Source organism: Manis javanica, chromosome 7, assembly GCF_040802235.1.
Source record: "Manis javanica isolate MJ-LG chromosome 7, MJ_LKY, whole genome shotgun sequence".
NCBI classification, from domain to species: Eukaryota; Metazoa; Chordata; class Mammalia; order Pholidota; family Manidae; genus Manis; species Manis javanica.
Window position 1 is genome coordinate 78676586 of NC_133162.1, and position 18905 is coordinate 78695490.

At 46.9% G+C, this 18905-nt stretch overlaps 1 protein-coding gene across 1 annotated transcript; it reads right to left on the reverse strand.

Annotated features, from left to right (window-relative positions):
- Positions 1-8903: 8903 nt before the first annotated feature.
- On the reverse strand, positions 8904-18905 carry GDF2 (growth differentiation factor 2). The gene is made up of 2 exons (XM_017658444.3): positions 18362-18905; positions 8904-15822 (listed from the first exon to the last, which is right to left on the reverse strand). Exons 1-2 carry the CDS (start codon positions 18702-18704, stop codon positions 14876-14878), a joined length of 1290 nt encoding a protein of 429 aa, XP_017513933.1. The 5' UTR covers positions 18705-18905; the 3' UTR covers positions 8904-14875.

Here is an 18905-nt window from a genome sequence, read left to right on the forward strand (position 1 = left end):
GGAATGGTTAATGGGAGGTCTTAGAAATCTAAGAGCAGGTCTACCTGGGAGGCCAGGAAGCAGGTAGAGGGCAGACCCTAGAAGGCCTGGGTCTTAGGGCTGGTTCAGGTCTAGGGATTAAGGCTGGACCACTGAACAGGACGCTGGCTTGATGTTAAGACTGTTCCAGGCCAAAACATAGAGACAGGGGCTGCGCCAGAAGGTTGTAGGAGGTACGCCCTTCCCCCATCTCTCATCCAGGGTGCCTGGTGTGGGGCTGATCATGGTGGGTGGGGATGCTGGTGCAGGATTGTCTAAGATAAGGAGGTCCTTAAAAAGCACCCTGAAGCTACTAGAAATAATATCGGAATTCAGCAAAGTTGCAGGATACAAAATTAACACACAGAAATCTGTGGCTTTCCTATACACTAACTATGAACTAATAGAAAGAGAAATCAGGAAAAGAATTCTATTCACAATAACATCAAAAAGAATAAAATACTTAGGAATAAACCTTACCAAGGAAGTGAAAGACCTGTACCCTGAAAACTATAAGACACTCTTAAGAGAAATTAAAGAGGACACTAACAAATGGAAACTCATCCCATGCTCTTGGCTAGGAGGAATTAGTATCGTCAAAATGGCTATCCTGCCCAAAGCAATATACAGATTTGATGCAATCCCTATCAAATTACCAACAGCATTCTTCAACGAACTGGAACAAATAGTTCAAAAATTCATATGGAAACACCAAAGACCCTAAATAGCCAAAGCAATCCTGATAAGGAAGAATAAAGTGGTGGGGGGGGATCTCACCCCCCAACTTCAAGCTCTACTACAAAGCTACAGTAATCAAGACAATTTGGTACTGGCACAAGAACAGAGCCACAGACCAGTGGAATAGAATAGAGACTCCAGACATAAACGCAAACATATATGGTCAATTAATATATGATAAAGGAGCCATGGACATACAATGGGGAAATGACAGTCTCTTCAACAGATGGTGCTGGCAAAACTAGACAGCTACATGTAAGAGAATGAAACTGGATTACTGTCTAACCCCATACACAAAAGTAAATTTGAAATGGATCAAAGACCTGAATGTAAGTCATGAAACCATAAAACTCTTAGAAAAAAACATAGGCAAAAATCTCTTGGACATTAACGTGAGTGATTCTTCATGCACATATCTCCCTGGGCAAGGGAAACAAAAGCAAAAATGAACAAGTGGGACTATATCAAGCTGAAAAGCTTCTGTACAGCAAAGGACACCATCAATAGAACAAAAAGGTACCCTACAGTTTGGGAGAATATATTCATAAATGACAGATCCAATAAAGGGTTGACATCCAAAATACATAAAGAGCTCATGCACCTCAACAAACAAAAAGCAAATAATCTAATTAAAAAATAGGCAGAGGAGCTGAACAGACAGTTCTCCAAAGAAGTAATTCAGATGGCCAGCAGACACATGAAAAGATGCTGCACATCGCTAGTCATCAGAGAAATGCAAATTAAAACCACAATGAGATATCACCTCACACCAGGAAGGATCGTCACCATCCAAAAAACAGACAACAAGAAATGTTGGCGAGAATGTGGAGAAAGGGAAACCCTCCTACACTGCTGGTGGGAATGTAAATTAGTTCAACCATTGTGGAAAGCAATATGGAGGTTCCTCAAAAAGCTCAAAATAGAAATACCATTTGACCCAGGAATCCCACTTGTAGGAATTTACCCTAAGAATGCAGGAGCCCAGTTTGAAAAAGACATATGCACCCCTATGTTTATCGCAGCACTATTTACAATAGCCAAGAAATGGAAGCAACCTAAATGTCCATCAGTAGATGAATGGATAAAGAAGATGTGGTACATATACACAATGGAATATTATTCAGCCATAAGAAGAAATCAAATCCTACCATTTGCAACAACATGGATGGAGCTAGAGGGTATTATGCTCAGTGAAATAAGCCAGGTGGAGAAAGACAAGTACCAAATGATTTCACTCATTTGTGGAGTATAAGAACAAAGAAAAACTGAAGGAAAAAAAAAAGCAGCAGAATCACAGAACCCAAGAATGGACTAACAGTTACCAAAGGGAAAGGGACTGGGGAGGATGGGTGGGAAAGGAGGGATAAGGGTGGGGAAAAAGAAAGGGGGCATTACGATTAGCATGTATAATGTGGTGGTGGGGCACGGGGAGGGCTGTACAACACAGAGAAGACAAGTAGTGGTTCTGCAGCATCTTACTATGCTGATGGACAGTACTGTAATGGGGTTTGTCGGGGGGGACTTGCTGAAAGGGGGAGCCTAGTAAACTAATGTTCTTCATGTAATTGTAGATTAATGATAAAAAACAAAAAAAATGTTAAAAACAAAAAGCACCCTGAAAGTCATATTTGTCCCATATGTCTCCTTCCATCAGCACTCCAAAGAGCTTCTGGTGGCTTAGTAGAGATTCCTGCACTTGGGACACTCAAGCTATGTGGCCAGAGCCAGGCTTCAGGGAGGCTTGGCTGCAGGGGCATCTGTTCTCGGCTGGTAGGCCCAGCTCTGAGAGGGACAGCTCGGCTCTAGGTTGTGAGGGCAGACTAATAAGGAGGAATTGGAGAAGATGCTTGGAGTCACAAGGGGATAGAGACAGAAAGGCTTTTGAATGCAAAATGGATTTGAAAAAATAATCACCTACTCCATTTGTTCCATGTTGTATCACAAACACTGTCTTATTTAATCTTTGTTTTGAAAACAGCTTTATTGAGATATAATTCATATGCACACAATTCACCCATTTAAAGTGCACAATTCTACATTTTTTAGTGTCTTCACTGAAATGTGCAGCTATCATTACAGTCAGTATTTTTAGAACATTTTAATCACCTGAAACAAAACCCAGTCTGCCTTTAGCTATTATTCCCTCCCCCTCCCCCTTCATTTCTGCCCGCTTTCCCTAAGAAACCACTCATCTACTTGCTATCTCCATACATTCCCCTTTTCTGGACTTTCATATGATTGGACATGAAATAAGTGGTCTTTTCTGATGGACTTCTGTCAGCATAAATGTTTTCAAGATTCATCTATGTTGTAGTATGTATCAGTACTCATTCTTTTTATGGCTGAATAAAATTCCATTGGATGTATATACCTATCACATTGTGTTTATCCATTCATTCGTTAATGGGCATTTGGGTTATTTCAATCTTTTGGCTATTATGAAAAATGCTGCTATTAACATTAATGTACAAGGTTTTGTACAGATGTACATTTTCATTTCTCTTGGGTATATGCTTAGGGGAATTGTTGGGTCATATGGTAACTGTTTAATTTTTTGAGGAACTGTCAAACTATTATCCAAGGGGCTGCACCATTTTACATTCCCATCAGTAATGTATGAGGTTTTTGATTTCTCTACATCCTCACCCACACTGGTTATCACCTGAGTATTTGATTCTAGCTATCCTAGTGAGTGTGAATTAGTTTTGATTTGCGTGTCCCTAATGACTATCAATGTCAACTATCTTTCATGTGCTTATTGGCCATTTGTATATCCTCCCTAGAGAAATGTCTGTTCAGATTCTTTGCCCATTTTTAAATTGGGTTGTTTTCCTTTTCATGTATTTCATTTTTATTAAGTGTTCTTTCTATATTCTAGATACAAGTCCCTTATCAGATATATGATTTGCAAATAGTCCCTCCTACTTAGTGGGTTGTCTCTTTACTTTCTTGATGGTGTCCTTTGAAGCACAAAAATTTTAATTTTTATGATGTCCAGTTTACCTAATTTTTCTCTTGTTGCTCTTGCTATGGTGTCATATCTAAGATCCTTTGACAAGTACAAGAGCATGAAGACTTACCTATGCTTCTTCTAAGAGTTTATAGTGAGCTCTGTCTTGCCAATGGGTTTCAGCCCCCAGGAGAGTCGCTATGCATTCAGTGTGACCAAAGAAATGACAGTAGAATGTTTATTTGGCATGAAAGGGTTTACTACCCGGCTTGTTCTCCTGGCAGTAGGTCAAGCACTAGCATCTCTGCCTCTGCCCAGAGCACTGAGCTGAGCTCTCTATATAGCGCAATAGCTTATTGCCTAGGGTGTGGAAGCGGTATCTTAGCAACAGGCCAGTTACAGGTGGTTTAAGTTCAGTGAGGATCCTGGCCATAGGAACCCCAACTTCCCCACAGTTCCTATATTTAGGTCTTTGATCTATTTCAAGTTAATTTTTATATATAATGTGAGGTACTATTATGGAAAATACTGGAGAAACCTAGACTGGATCACTGATGGAAGAACCAAGCGGCACTCAGAGGTCTTGGAGTTTTGAGGTTTATTTTACACTGGTGGGCTCAGAGGGGAGTACTCTCCCAAGGTCTGAGCCCTGAGCACAAGCAAGGGGAGCAATTTATATTATTTTGATAAGTGGCTGTGGATAAAATGAGAGGTCCTGTGGCCAGGATTCTCACCTGGCCCTGGCTGACTAGCTCACTGCACACCTGTGGGCAGTACATGGCTGTTGACTCTATAAAAAGAGCTCCACCCAGTGCTCTGGGCGCGACATGGTGGCAGGGCTGCAAGGCTGCAAGAGAGCTGAGCAGAGGCTGGAGTGGTGGCAGCACCGAGGATAGAGGCCCAGAGGATGGCTGTGTGGGACGACTGTGCAGAGAGGCCCAGAGGACAGCTGTGTAGGACAGCTGTGCAGGCAGAGAGGCCCAGAGGATGGTTGTGCAGATAGAGGGGTGGAGGCAGAGACGCTAGTGCTCTATCTACCGGCAGAGAACAAGCCACGTAATAAACCCTTTCACCCCAAAGAACATTTTGCTGTCAATTTCTTTGGTCACATTGAATCCATAGTGAGCTTGCCCGGGGCTGAAACCCATTGGCAAGACAGTAGCATTTTGGCATGCACAGGACAAAAGAGGAGCCTGGAGGAGGGGAGGAAGGAGCTGGGAGTGCTTTGCCTGGAGGAGAAGAGCAGTTTGCTGACCTTGACAGCTGTGTTGAATATTTTCCTTATCAGTACGGTTAAACATCATCCTTTTGCATTTGGAAATTCAGTTGTCCTAGCACTTTCTCATTTAATCTTTATAATATGACAAAATCAGTAGTGGATCCAGGGAACCAAATTAGGGATGGACAGATAGATAGATGGATGGGTAGCTAGCTAGATAATGGTTAATTTTAAGGAATTGGCTCATGCAGTTGTGGGGGACAGCATGTCTGAAACCCATAGCACAGGCCCCAGCAGGTGGAAATTCAAGCAGCATTTCTATGTTGCAGTCTTGAGGCTGAATTTCTTCCTTAGGAAAACTCAGTCTTTCCTCTTGAGACCTTCAAGTCATTGGATGAGGCCCACCCACATTATAGAGAATCCTCTGCTACTTCAAGTCAAGTAATAGTAAATGCTAATCACATCCACAGATACCTCACAGCAACATCTAGATTCGTGTTTGGCTGAGCAGCTTGGTACCATAGCATAGCCTAGCTTTGTTAACATAAAATTAATCATCACAGGTGGTCTTGTTCCCATTTTATAAGTAAAGAAACTGAAGCCTACAGAGGTCAAAAGTCTTCTCCAAGGGCACAGTAAGCAGCCGAGTTGAGATTTGAACTTGATGCCAGGGTTCTTGTTCATGGAGTCAAAGAATGAACTTTGCAAACGCTCAACGTGGGAGAGCCAGGGAGAGACTTTTATTTAGAGAGAGAGTGAGAGGACAGAGCTCCTGGCTCACGCCAGGTGACAACAGAGCCCCAGGGTGGTGCGTTGTCTAGGGCATTTATAGGTGGTTTGAGAGGCAAAGGGCTAGGGATGCAGACCTGCTAAGTGGTGTCAAAATGTTTATCTTTGAAGAGACATTAAGTTTTTTATAAATCCTCCGGGTTATTTACAAGAAATTTACTGCTCTAATTCCCTCCCAGGTTAGCAGCTTCCTGTTCTGGGCAACTCAATCAATCAAGACTGCTTGCCTTGCTCCCAAGGTGAGCTGAGTTATTGTCTGTTTATTAAAGAGTATGTGAAGAAACTTACTTTTTAACTAATTGGGTTTTAATACAATCTTATCTTTAAGATGGAATCCTTCCTGTTTTTACAAAGTTGTTTATGACTGGACTTGCTTTCTAAATCAATTGCCCAGGTTGCAAATCACTTCTTAGGGCTGAGGAGGAAAAGCAGCACCTGGGTAAAGTCAAATAAACAAGCTGGTCCCTCATTTGTGGGGAAACAAAATTGAAGGAACAAAATAGCAGCAGACTCACAGACTCCAAGAAGGGACTAGTGGTTACCAAGGGGGAGGTGTTGGGGAGGGTGGGTAGGAAGGGAGGTAGAAGGTGATTGTAGGGTATCATGATTGGTGCACATGGTGTGTGGGGGGAAATGGGGAAGACAGTGTAGCTCAGAGAAGACAAATAAGGATTCTGTGGCATCTTACTACACTGATGGACAGTGACTGCAATGGGGTATGGGGGTGAATTCCATAATAAGGGTGAATGTAATAACCACATTTTTTTTCTTGTGAAACCTTCATAAGAGTGTATATCAATGATACCTTAATTTAAAAAAATAATAAAATAAGCTGGGCCCCCCAGCAGGCCAAAGCAAATCCCACAATAGCATGATTCAACTGACACAATAAAGACATGGGCTAGGCTGAGGTATTTTCTTATCTGGGGGATATTCAAACATTCCAGGCCAGGTTACTCCTGGCTTTTTAAATTTTAACTAATTTCATTGAAGAATGCCTATATTCCTAGTTTGATATTTGTACCCTAGAGAATTAATGTGACTCTGACTTAATGTTTAACAGTTTGGGTGGGGGTTTCTTTGTACATTTTTATGTTGTTCTGACTCTGATTAACCTGCTTTGTTTTTTGGGGGAGGCCCTTACCCTACTCTAAGCCCCGTCCCTGTGTCAGACTGAAAACTAGCTCCAAAAGGCATTCAGTCCTCACACCCACATGAGGCCTTTCTGTCTGTTCTGAGAATAGTCCAGGTTCAGAGAATACATGAGTTCTCAGGACTGCAGAAAGGTTCCAGAAAAAATTGTTTCATTGCCCACAAACACACGCATGCATAAATGACTTGAATTTCTCTAAAATGTAATTCTTCATCCCATTGCCTCTGAACTCTTAGCCACAACAGTACCCTGCTTCTCACAAAATATGAAATGAGATGTAAACTTTCTCAACCTGCTTTCTGCAGATGTCCAGAATGGCTTGAGTCTGCTGCTCCATCCGCTCTGCCAGGGCCTCTGGGGATCCTGCTTAGGTTAGAATAACCTCTCCTCTTGAGAGCTTGCTTTATCATCTCCTATCTTCAGTTTTTGACAATATACTGTCACCCTCCATCTCTGGGACTCAGAAATTCAGGGGTTCAGCCCAGAGCATGGGCTGGGCTAACTCCATAAAAACTACCAGTTTGTGCTGGGCTCTGTGTGCTATGAGTGAGAATATGTGTGTGAGCACAGAAATGTGTGTACATTTGTATGCTCACATTTGTGTGTGTTTTAGACCATACTGTGCATTTGAGCCTACACTCCCTGCTCAGGAGCATTTTCTGCCCCACAGACTGACCCTAGGACCTGGGAACAATCTGGAAGCTGGTCCATACAAGTCCAGCTCACAGGCCATCAGGGCAGAACAGTGCAAGGTGTTCTTTTCTCATGGCTCATTTACAAATTACCACAAACTGGGTAGTTTAAAACAACTGAAATTTACTTCCTCTCAGCTCTGGAGGTCAGAAGTCTGAGAAGATGTTGATAGGGCCCCATTCCCTCTGGGGGCTCGAGGGGACAACCCGTTCTTCACCCTTTCCAGCTTCTGGTGGCTGTGGGCATGTGGCTGCACCCTTATAATTTCTGCCTCTGCGCTCAGATAGCCTCGTTGTCTTCTGTCCGTCTTCTTTGTGTGTCTATCTAATAGGGATATGTGTAATTGTGTTTAGAGCCCACCTGGATATCCAGAATGCTCTCCTCCTCTCATGATCCTTCATCACATCCTTTGTCCTTAAGGTAATAGTCACTCTGTGTCATATAAGGTCACACTTACAGGTCCTAGGGATTAGGTTGTAGACATATGTTTTGGGGGCCTATATTCAGCCCACCACAGGGCTAAGATGCTACTAGATAAAGCCAACAGCCTTTCCACCCTGTGTCCTCTGGGTCCCAGGCAAGGTCTCTCACTGAAGTCTGGGTCTGTCTCCCCAGGGGACCCCTCTGCCTTTTCGTCCTCCAGTGGCCCTGATTGCTGTCTTCTTGGTGATGCCACCTGCCTCCTCCAGATCCCATGTATTTGATAATTTAGTTTTACCTCTCCTAACAGATTATGTATATTTAAACAAAAAGAGAGAGAGGAAAAGAGAAGAATAGTCAGAGACAGAATATATAAGGAGTTCAAAAGTAGCTCACATTCTGCCCTAATGGCAGCATAATCAGTGGGAACAATGGTTGTTGCTTGTGGCCACAAGGAGAGAGACCTGAGCCATCACCAGAGCCTGGCCGCAGTGCCAGCACTCACACCATCTAGCTCCGGCCTGACACCAGCGGCTGCCCATTTTCAGAACCATGTCGTGGGAGCCAAGCAGGTCACCTAGCAGCTGAGTATTGCTTTCTAAAGCCTAGAGCTGAGAACATTACTAACTGGTAAGTGTATTAGGGAAATTAAAGCCTTTTCAAGCCCTCGTCTTCAGAGCTAGGGCACGTGGAAGACTCATTATGGGGAAGCTGGAGACCCCAGGATTTAGAAGCCTTAAAGAGAGGAGAGGAGAAACCCAGTTTGTGCGAGCCCACCAAATAGGGCCATGCCCGGGGGTGCCGCAGTTCAGAGGGGAACAGCGGAGTCCTCTGCCCATTCAGAACCATGACAACTGAATGTGTTTTCTTATTTTTTTAATTTAAAAAATACTAAAAATTATCCCAAAACCCAAACAAAACAATCACCCACATTTTAACCACCCCAAACTGACACTCTCAACACCAGTTTATTCACTTTTATTTCTTATTCCTGGGTATGTGTTTTTTTTTTAAAAAATCACAGAAAGGAGAACAAGACCTTTATAGATACAGCAAAGTGCCTTTTTGACATCCCTCGCCTTCCTGCCATGTGCTGTGTGTCCTAATAATTCATTTATAAACTGCAATGGGGCCTCAGCCAACTTCAAGGGGAACTCTGAGTGGGACAGCCAGTCCCTTACCCCAAATTGAAGCCAGGGGCCAGGCCTTCATACCTATCATTGGATGGAGTTTGTCCCTGAGGAGGGCACAAACCTGGGTGCGTTACTCCCTGTAGGCAGTCAAGGGAATCTCCTGGGGAGAGGCAAGCTACCAGCTGGCAGTCCTGAAGGGGGAACTAGGCAGGCACCAGCACACACTGTAAGGCCATCACCACTTTTTCGTGATTTCACCACAACCTCTGAGCATGCCTCTCTGCCTATGTGCAAAGCTGTCTTTAGAGTGGTATTTGGCTGTTGTGAATTATACTCGATCGCCCTTACTTTGTTCACTTTGATCCAGACTGGAGAAGATCCCTGGCCACTGTAGGCCTGTGCTGGCCACACCTCCCACAGGAGCCCCATCCAGATGGCTCCTGAGTCAGGGCTCTCTGGGGTGAAGGGGGCTCTCAGGTGGGACAAAAGCTTAGGGGAGGGAGCTGAGAGGAGGTGAATTTGGCCTTGGCTCAGGGACATCTTTCCAATGAGCAGAGTTGTCCACTAATGAAATGGCCTCCCTGATCTGAGTGGGAAGCATTCAGGAAAGCTGTGGCTTCTGAGGTGAGTCTTCTGCCTGGGGTGGATGCTCCGATTTGAAAAGGAAAGAGGTCCCCAAAGGCTTATTCAGTCTCTGACACAAGCTGCCTGCGAGCTGTGCTACAAGCCTGGTGCACAGTCTCCTGTCTCTTATGTTAAGTCGAGTCTGTGAAAAGCCAGACCCCTTCAGGTCAGGTGATTCTGCTTTTCCCAGGAACACAGGCCCCTCCAAGGAGCTGCCATATGGATGTAATAGACTGGCCTTTGGGAGCAGATTGGAAAAGCTTCTGGGCCTCCTCAGTGGGCACCAGGGAGGGAGGAGGGGGATGGGGGGGTCTTTCACTCAGACCCTGGGACAAGCTCTCAGCAGCAAAGCTCCAACTCTCTGTCCCACCAGGATCAAGTCAGAGTTGAGGCCTGAAGCAGCCTGCAGAGTGTCCCTGGGACTTGGGAACCCAGGTTGCCAGCCACACACATGCATTCAGAACCAGCTACACCAAGTGTGGGTCCAAGTTCAGATTGAGAATGCAGAGCCCTTGTTAAAAAATAACTGAGAATCTCAAGATGGCAACAGCAGGGCATTAAGTCAACCAGGCTGTGTGCTACTGCTCAGGCCACACCCCCATCTGTATGCACAAAGGGAGGACAGGTGCCCTGTGGGTAGGAGCCGCACAGCCCTGTCGGCCTCTCCTCATGGTGCCTGGTGCTGTCAAAGCTGTGGGTGGGGGATCTGCTGCATGAGCTGACGGGCAGAGGGAGTGCCCACAGAGGTGGGCTGCCCCAGGCTCTTCACTATATGCCCTGTCCCAGCACATTCACCACACTGGGCCTCCACAACCCCTCCTCTGTGGGCTGCTCTAACGCCCACTGAAGTGATGGTATAAGTGCCGCCCAGGGCCATGTGGGCTCATCTCAGGGGTCCAGATGAAGCAGACCCATGCGCAGGCACAGCAGAAGTCTAGGGAAGAGCCAGGAAGAACTGATGCCTGGGGCAGAGAGAGCTGGTCAGACAGGCTGGGCATGGAGACAAAGCTTAGTACACAGAGGAGGAAGAGTTTCTGAGTTCAGAGGGATGAGACCTCTACTCCCACCTGTGTAGGCCCAGACTGCATGGGAATTAAATAAGGCTAGGGAAAGAAAAGGCTGCAAGCAAGAAGTGACCCAGTGATTCTTCCATCTTGCACTGGTGGTAGAATTCTGGAAGAGGTACAAGCCACAGTGTTTAGTGACTGTATTAATAGGGTGTGGATAAAATGACAGTTCCTGTGGTCAGGATTCTCACCTGGCCCTGGTGGGCTAACTCACTACACACGTGTGGGCAATATGTTGCTATTGACTCTATATAAAGAGCTCTGCCCAGTGCTCTGGGGTATATGGTGGCATGGCTGCAAGGCTGCAGGAGAGCAGAGCAGAGGCTAGAGTGGTGACAAAGCTGAGGACAGAGGCCCAGAGGATGGCTGTGTGGGAAGATAGGCCCAGAGGCAGAAACCAGCTTTCTGCATGCAGACTCACTCTGGGTGAATGAGATTTTAGTGATTGACCTGCCACTGTGGACATAAAGTTAGGTATAACCATTTCACCCCAAGAAGTTCTACTGTCATTTCTTTGGTCACACTGAATCCCTAGTGAACTTGCCTGGAGCTGAAACCCATTGGCAAGACATAGGGCATTCATCAAAGTGGAGAAAGCCATCATTTTCCACCTTCACCAGTGCCCAGTGCCCCATCAGTGGGTGTCTGGCTGCCCAGAGACCCCTACAGACTGGGGCCCCAGAGGCAGTGACCAAAGAGGGCAGAGCTCATGGTGGGGCAGCCTTTGCCCAGGAAAGCACAGGTGCTGTGTGGGTCACCTGGTTCATGCTGCAGCTGTGACTCTTCTTGCTAATGTGACTATCACTTTCACCTTGACGAAGGCATCAGGACAGAGTCCAGTCCCACAGAGAGAGCATGGGCTTGGCAGCACAGCTGGGGTTCAAATCCTGGCTCAAGCAGTAGCTGGCTTGTGTCTCTGAGCAAAATGTGAGGCTCCATGGGCCTCCATCTACCCTTCATTTGTAAAAGTATGAATAAAAATGTCCATCATTCTCTGGTTGTTGTCTGAGCCACCGAATGCAAGTTCCAAGCCTTACCTGGTGTTTGGACCACTGCCACCCCCACAAGCCTCTGACTCTCCTTACAGGCACTCCATGCCACTCCCCACCCCACTGTCTCTCTGTGTCTGCCTGTGGCTTTCTGTGTGGCATCCCTGAGCCCTCCTCTCACCTGGCTGCTGACCCAGAGAGTAGGTCACATGACAATGAGAGGCTAGTCTGTCAACCCAGTTAACTTGTCACTTTGATGGATTTCAGCTTGTTCATATGTGTGATAGTGATAACACTGCCCCGATATGACAGAAACAAATATTACAAGTGCAGTGGTGGTGGTTAGGCAGAGGGCTAACTGGCTGCATAACAGGGTGTCCAGAGGATGGCACTGTTGAATTTCATTCTCTGGCAAGGGTAAACAAGCTCTGAGAATGTGGTGGGAAGAATAGCCCAGAGACACAGAAGCCAGAGAGCATTTCTTGGGACACTCTGTCATGATCTGTCCCAGCACATCCGTCCAAATCAGTCTACCCTGAGCCATAGGCCGTGTCAGCCCTCTGAGCATGACAGGTCAGCAGCTCACAAGCCTTGTCCCCAGAAACCTAAGTCAAGAGGTCAGGAGGTCCCCATGCCAGGTCTGTGACTATTGTGAGACAGAAGCATGGTAGTGCTCCTCTGTGCCAGGAAGATGAGAACCACAAAGTCAGGAGAGAGGCCTGAGGGCATGGCCCTGGAGCAGTCCCTTCCTGGAAGGTAGACGGCCTGTGGACCTGGGAGTGGGGCAGCCAGGGCAATTGCTGGGGGGCTGAGAGCAGGGAGTGGCCTTGAGGGTATTGGCTGGAGCTGGGTGTCCGAGCAGGGGTGTAGTGGGGTTGGATGCTGGTAGGGTTGTGCAGGCTCCAGGATACCAGGCAGAGATCACTTAGGGACGGATGTGTCTCTTAGCAAGAGCCTAGGCCTCCCTCCCCTTACATGTAGGGAGGTCAAGGAAAGCATGGGGCTAACTGCCATCCGCTTGCAAATATCTACACTCACGCACATGCACATCCACACACCCACACACAGGCCCTCATATAGGCATGTCCGCTCACCTCAATATGCAGAGACACTGCTCACCCACCTCTGTGGCAGCTTCCATGCCCCTCCCCTCCACAGACCCCAAGGGAAAAGAAGGCCCTTTAGGGAGGGGTGGGATGGGTGGGGCGCTGGTGGGCCATCATGTCCAGGAAAGGCCACAAATTAGATATTTGACTTTATTTCCAAGTGAAACTTTGATGCAGGCACAGAAGTATACTACCAGGGCTAAAATGCCATCCATCTTTATGACTAACATTGTTGTACCAGCAATTAACATTTTCTGTAACTCCAGTAATTAAACAGTAATATTCCCTTGTATTTTTGTGTTAATGATTGGCCATGAGCAGTTGGCTGTTCATTGGTTCCATGTAAACATTTAACACAAACCACTCCCCAACTCTCTCTCTCTTTTTTTTTAATATACTGGGAGCTTCAACTAGTGTGAAAAGCCCAGGTATCTCTAGGCCTCCTATAGGCTCTGCTCTGGCGAGTGGTCAGAAGGGCCACAGAGTAGAATTTTTAACACCTCTAGACTCTTCCTCACTCTAGCCCATTCCATGTATGATCTCGAGAGTAAGAAAAAAAGAGAAAATGCAGAGGAAAACAGGAACTCTGTCCTTTCTTGGGGACGATGGGGGCTGAGTTCAGTTGGGAAGTCCATGCCCAGGACAGGGGCTGAATGCACACTTCTCAGGACAGCTGACAAATGTAGGAAGAGCTGGCTGTGCCCAACAGGGACCTGAGTTCCTCATGTCTGGGAGCCCTTGCCCAGGAAGGATGGCTGTTGTCACTTGAGTACATGTCATCAGGGAATAAAAATAGGAATGTTTCAAATAAGAAAGCAAGACCATATTTATTCCAACCAATTCAAACCTAGGTCTTGTCTCCTGTGGAGTCCGTGTGGGAGGGAAGCCCACAGGTGTGTCATGCTGGTGAGCTGATCACACTGAGTAAGTAGCTGGAGAGATGTGGGCCATACACTGCCCCTTCCCTCATGGTAAATTATGCCCGCTCTTCCCAAGCTATCTTGCAGTTTGAGTCCATGGGCAGTGCATGGCCCTTTGTGAATTGCTGACCATACAAGCAATGTGCCAGGTGGTCAAAGTACTGCCACAGAGCACAGTGGGCCTGAGGACTTCTTGTGCTCTTTCCATCCTGCAGTTGGCTTTGGGGGTAGTTTTTCAGTAACTCAGGGATCATCTTAAAAAGCATTTGGACACTGAATCAGCACAAGCCCCAAGCAATAAGAACGTGCCCTGGAAGTGACAAGCAGACCAGCCCTCCTGGTGGGTACTGGCCAGGTCTGAGCCCAGCTGCCCCACACACCCCACCTCTCAATGTCTAATTGTTCTTTAGCTGCAAGGTGCTGCTAAATAGCAATGGGGTAATTGGGAAGGTCCTGGGCTTTGGTGGTTGGCAGACCTACAGAGGCCTGTGGGCTGGGATCATACCATGGCTAGTGTCATTTGACCTGACTGAGTTTCGGTTCCTGCATATGTAATATGGGAGTCCTAACGCCCATCTCTCTGGGCTGAGGGAACCCATGATATAATGGGTGAGGAGTATTTAGCTGTTCCTGGCCCCCTCTCTCCCTGAGATTGTTTGAATGAGTCCCATCCTTCTCATCTCCTTTAATATCCATGCATCTCTGCTCATCAACTGTCTATGCCCCTCTGCCTCACTTCTGCTCAATTTTCTGCTGACTCTGAATTATTTTTCGCTTGTTCCCTTTTCATCATCTCCCCTTCCTGTCCAACAATGCTTCCAGGCTTTCCTCTTCTCCCTGAGCCCCCACTGTCCCTGCCATCACCTTCCTCTGCACATGTGCTATGTGCTTGGGGTGGGCCATGAGAGGGAAAGCAGGCCTTTACCTCCAGGATGTGGGGGCTCCCTTTCCTGCTCCAGGTTGGCATGCAGATGGGCTTGGTCCTGGTCATGCCCACAGGAACACAGGACTTCTCATCAGGATGCCTCTACCCTGCCTCCCGCCCGTGGGCCAGCATTACCTGCACCCGCACTCTGCCACACTCATCCCTTCATAGTGGTACTTGAGGGTGGGGACCCCCATGTCGTCCTTGTAGAGGATTGAGATGGGGCTCAGTTTGGTGGGCACACAGCAGGCTTTGCCCACCTTCATGGGGAACTTGAGATGTACCAGTGTCTGCACAATGGCATGTTTTGTCGGGGTCACGTCATCAGCCAGGGGGAAGAAGCAGCCACCTTTGCATTCGTAGGCATCGTACTCCTTGGGTGCAATGATCCAGCTGTCCCAGCCAATGTCCTCAAAGTTCACCCGCAGAGAGGTCTTCTGACAGTGGTTGTTGGCTCCAGCACTCCTCTTCCTTCTGGCTAAAGATGACCCCATGGCCACGTGGCCTTCCATGTCCTCCTCCTCATCCTTGTTCTCACCTGCCTCTGCCAGGCTGCTCTTGGACAACTTCTTGAGCACACTCTCCTGCTCATGACTGATCATCTCCCTGAGCTCCAGCCTGGTCTCCTTGGTCCCGTTGCTGCGGTCATTGGAGAAGACAACAAAGAAGGGCAGGTGTTTGGAGCCTGGGAGGACACTGATATCCAGCCTATCACAGCCCTGCTTGTGACTCTCCACAGTCACTTCCAGTTTATTTTTGCTCTTGGTGGAGTCTGCCCTGACCCACCGCTTCACGGCACTGGAGACCTCAAAGGTCCCCCAGCCCTCGTCCTGAATATCCTGGGACACCAGGAAGGTCTTGGTTCCCACAGAAGCATCCCACGTGTCTGCTCCATCCAGAACATCATAAATGACCATGTTGCCTTTCAGGTCATAAGAAGAGTCCATGTGACTTTGACAGGAGATGTAGAGTCGGAGCTCAGCCCTGGTGATCTGCTCATGCCTGGGAATGGAGATGTTGAAGACCAAGATGTATTTCTGGAAGGGGAAGTCTTCTGTGTCAGTTAGAGAGACAACATCTGCAATGCAAATACATGATGATGGTCATCTGCTGGGAGAGTCTGTTTTCATCACACCAAAGCTGAGTCTCATTGCTTGCAGGACAGGGCATCTGGGATGACATTGTCTCAACCAAATGTCTGTTTGGTTTCACTTAAGCCCTTAATGTAGAAGAGTATTTTTAAAAAGTACATTTAGGATCTTCCAAAGAGAACAGAGGCAGAAAATGCCTTGAATTGGAGCTGACAGGTCCAACTGTTCACTGAGCATCTATCATTTGTTCAGCAAGGTACTAGGAGCTTTGCATACTATATTTCACTTTGCTTTTCACACTGACCCTGGGAGGATCTAATTAATATTGCTACATCTTTTACAGATATGGAGACTTGGATTTAAAGTATTTAACTGACCAAGTGCACACATCCTATGAAGATTCTCATTTGAAAAAAAAAACTAAATACCACAGCAAAGCTCACTTCAGCCTTGAAATGCAGATCCTGAGTGTATGATTTTAAAGGTGAGATCCTGGGAGAGCATGGTGAAGCTAACATTAAGACAATGCTAAAAATCTCAACATTTGAATAGTGTAGAAATTGTTCAGAATTGTAACTTCCAAGCAGAGTGAAAGTGGATATTTGTAATGTTTGAAGACAAAAAAATGTTAGGCAAGAACAGATGGGGCTTTTAGCCACACAACTATCTCAGTTTCCCACTTCTCCTGGCTGATAAAAGGCAATTAGCACATCTAATATACCATGGCTCAGTCACAGAGGGAAGGGAAGTTGCAATTTTTGAACACCTACTATGTGCGAATGTGACAGGAGACTGTGTGCTGTTGTGCAACTCAGCAGTGTTTGATAAACTGAAGTGCTAATCCTGATGGTTCCTTCCTAGGCTTATGACCTTGGAGAAGTTCTGAGTTTCTCTGCACCTCAGTTTCCTCATCTGTAGAATGGGGCTCATCCTACCTGCCTTCCAGGATTGGTGTGAGCCTTCAACAAGATGGCACATGGAACTTACCAACACTGTCCCTGGCTCATAGCAGATGCTTAATATTACTGTGTCCCCCTAGGCCCTCCTCCTGTCCTGTACACACCCCAAATCAGGGGGCTTTTCACACAGTTCTCTGTGGTTCCTCATCCAGTGTGGATGAGCCACTGTAGCTTCTTCAGAATATGTTGAGCTGTTGTGGCATATGTAAGTAGTGAGTAGGGTCAATGAGCTGTGCATTAATGACCTACTGTGCTCTCACTGTGGCATGCCTTGAAAATAGCCATAGGACTGATTCAGGCATCAAGAAAACAGGTGTCCTCTCTCCCTGAGCTACACACAGGCCATCTGTAAAGGGGAGCACAATTGCTTCCACAGGAGTGCTGGCCACAGGAGGGGCTGGGATTGGATCCAAGCACTTGTTTCTTGGACATGGACAATGTTGACCCCCCATCAAGATGACTCTGAACACTGGACTCCAAGACCAGGGGATTTGGTGATTAGGTTCAGCAAAAGAAGCCCATCTTCTCCTAAAGCAAAGGTTAGACATGCCCTGTGGGCACGATTAGATGCTGGCAGCATCTGGGTCACCTGAAGATTTTTTATATTTTTTTAATTAAGCCACTGTTTTAAAAATCAGACAAGTTTACACAAAATCCACATTTTTCTTCTTTTGGACATTCAGAAAATCCAGCACTTCTGGGCATGCATCGTAACCATAGCATCCCCCTCTGCTCAATCAGGGCCTGTTAAAAGCCTTCAGGTCTCAAGCCGAGGGGGGGATGACCTCTGTGGGCCAGGCCTTCAGCAAGGGCCTCTTGCAGCTGACAAAGCCAGAGCTGAGCCTACAGGTGGGCCTGGGTCAGAATCCAGCTGCTTAACTGATCCATGACCTGGGCAAGTTTCCTCAATACCAGCAAGCCTTGGCTTCCCTGCTTGCAAAACCATTTCACCAACATTGTGAGAATCAATGGACATAAACCCTAAGTTGATACTTATCTTCAATTCCTCCTAAACCAGGGAAATTATTTCATATTTAGAAAATAATTAAACATTCCTTCAATATTTCTCTCTCAGAAGAATTTATCTGAATTTTAGACACATTTAGATAAAAGAGAAATAGACATTCTCGCTAAGTTTAAAAATATAGCAGTTGGCTGGAGGCGAAATAGGTTGTCTGTTTCTAAGTAGGAAGGGGGCAGTAAGCCAAGAGGGGGAAGGGAAAGGATGGAAGAAAGAGAACTGGCTTTCCTGCAGCAGCTACTGTGTTAAATGTGGCACTGGGCCCAAGGAAAAAGAATCTTTTAGAGCAAAGCCATCCTGTAGAACTTTCTGCAATGGTGGAAATATTCTATAAGCTGCACTGTCCTAAGCTCTTAACCACACATGACTGCTGAGACTTGAATCGAACCTAGTGAAACTAAAGAACTAAGGTATTAATTTTATTTCATTTCATTAATTTAAATAGAAACTTAAAGAACTTTATGTGCCCAGTGGCCACCACATTGGGCAGTGCAGTTGTGGACCACTGAGTCCCCCCCAAGGGCACCCTGCTGGGGCCGACTCTACCTTCCATGCTGAAGCTGCGCACGATATTGGACGCAGGGATGGTCGATTTGTCCATGGTGTATCTGTTGTACAGGTCGATCATGTACTGTGGCGGCTCCACTCGGGTTTTGTCCTGGGAAGGGACCCCACTCAAGTTGAGGCTGCACAGGAAATCCGCCTTCATGTTCTCCAGCAACATCCTCAGGTCGAAGGTGGCCCCCTGCTCACCTCCAGGCCCTCCCAGCATGCGGCGAGCGTCTGCCCCAGCAGGCATCTGCCCGCGGCTCTCCAGTGGTTTCCCCTGCCCGGAGCAGGCCAGCAGGGAGAATACAGACAGGGCCACCCATAGCGTCCAGAGGCACATCTTGGGTTGGTGTTCTAGTCCAAGACAGTAGAATGCAGATGACCCCCGGTGAGTTAGCTGGCGTGGTTAGGGGCTGGGAAAGAGCGGGCCCGCATTGTCCTGCTGACCACTCTGCGTGGAGCTCCCTGGCCAATTCACAGAATCTCAGCCACCGTCCCCAGAGTGTCCTCCACTTCCTCTTATCTGGCCCTCTATGCAGTG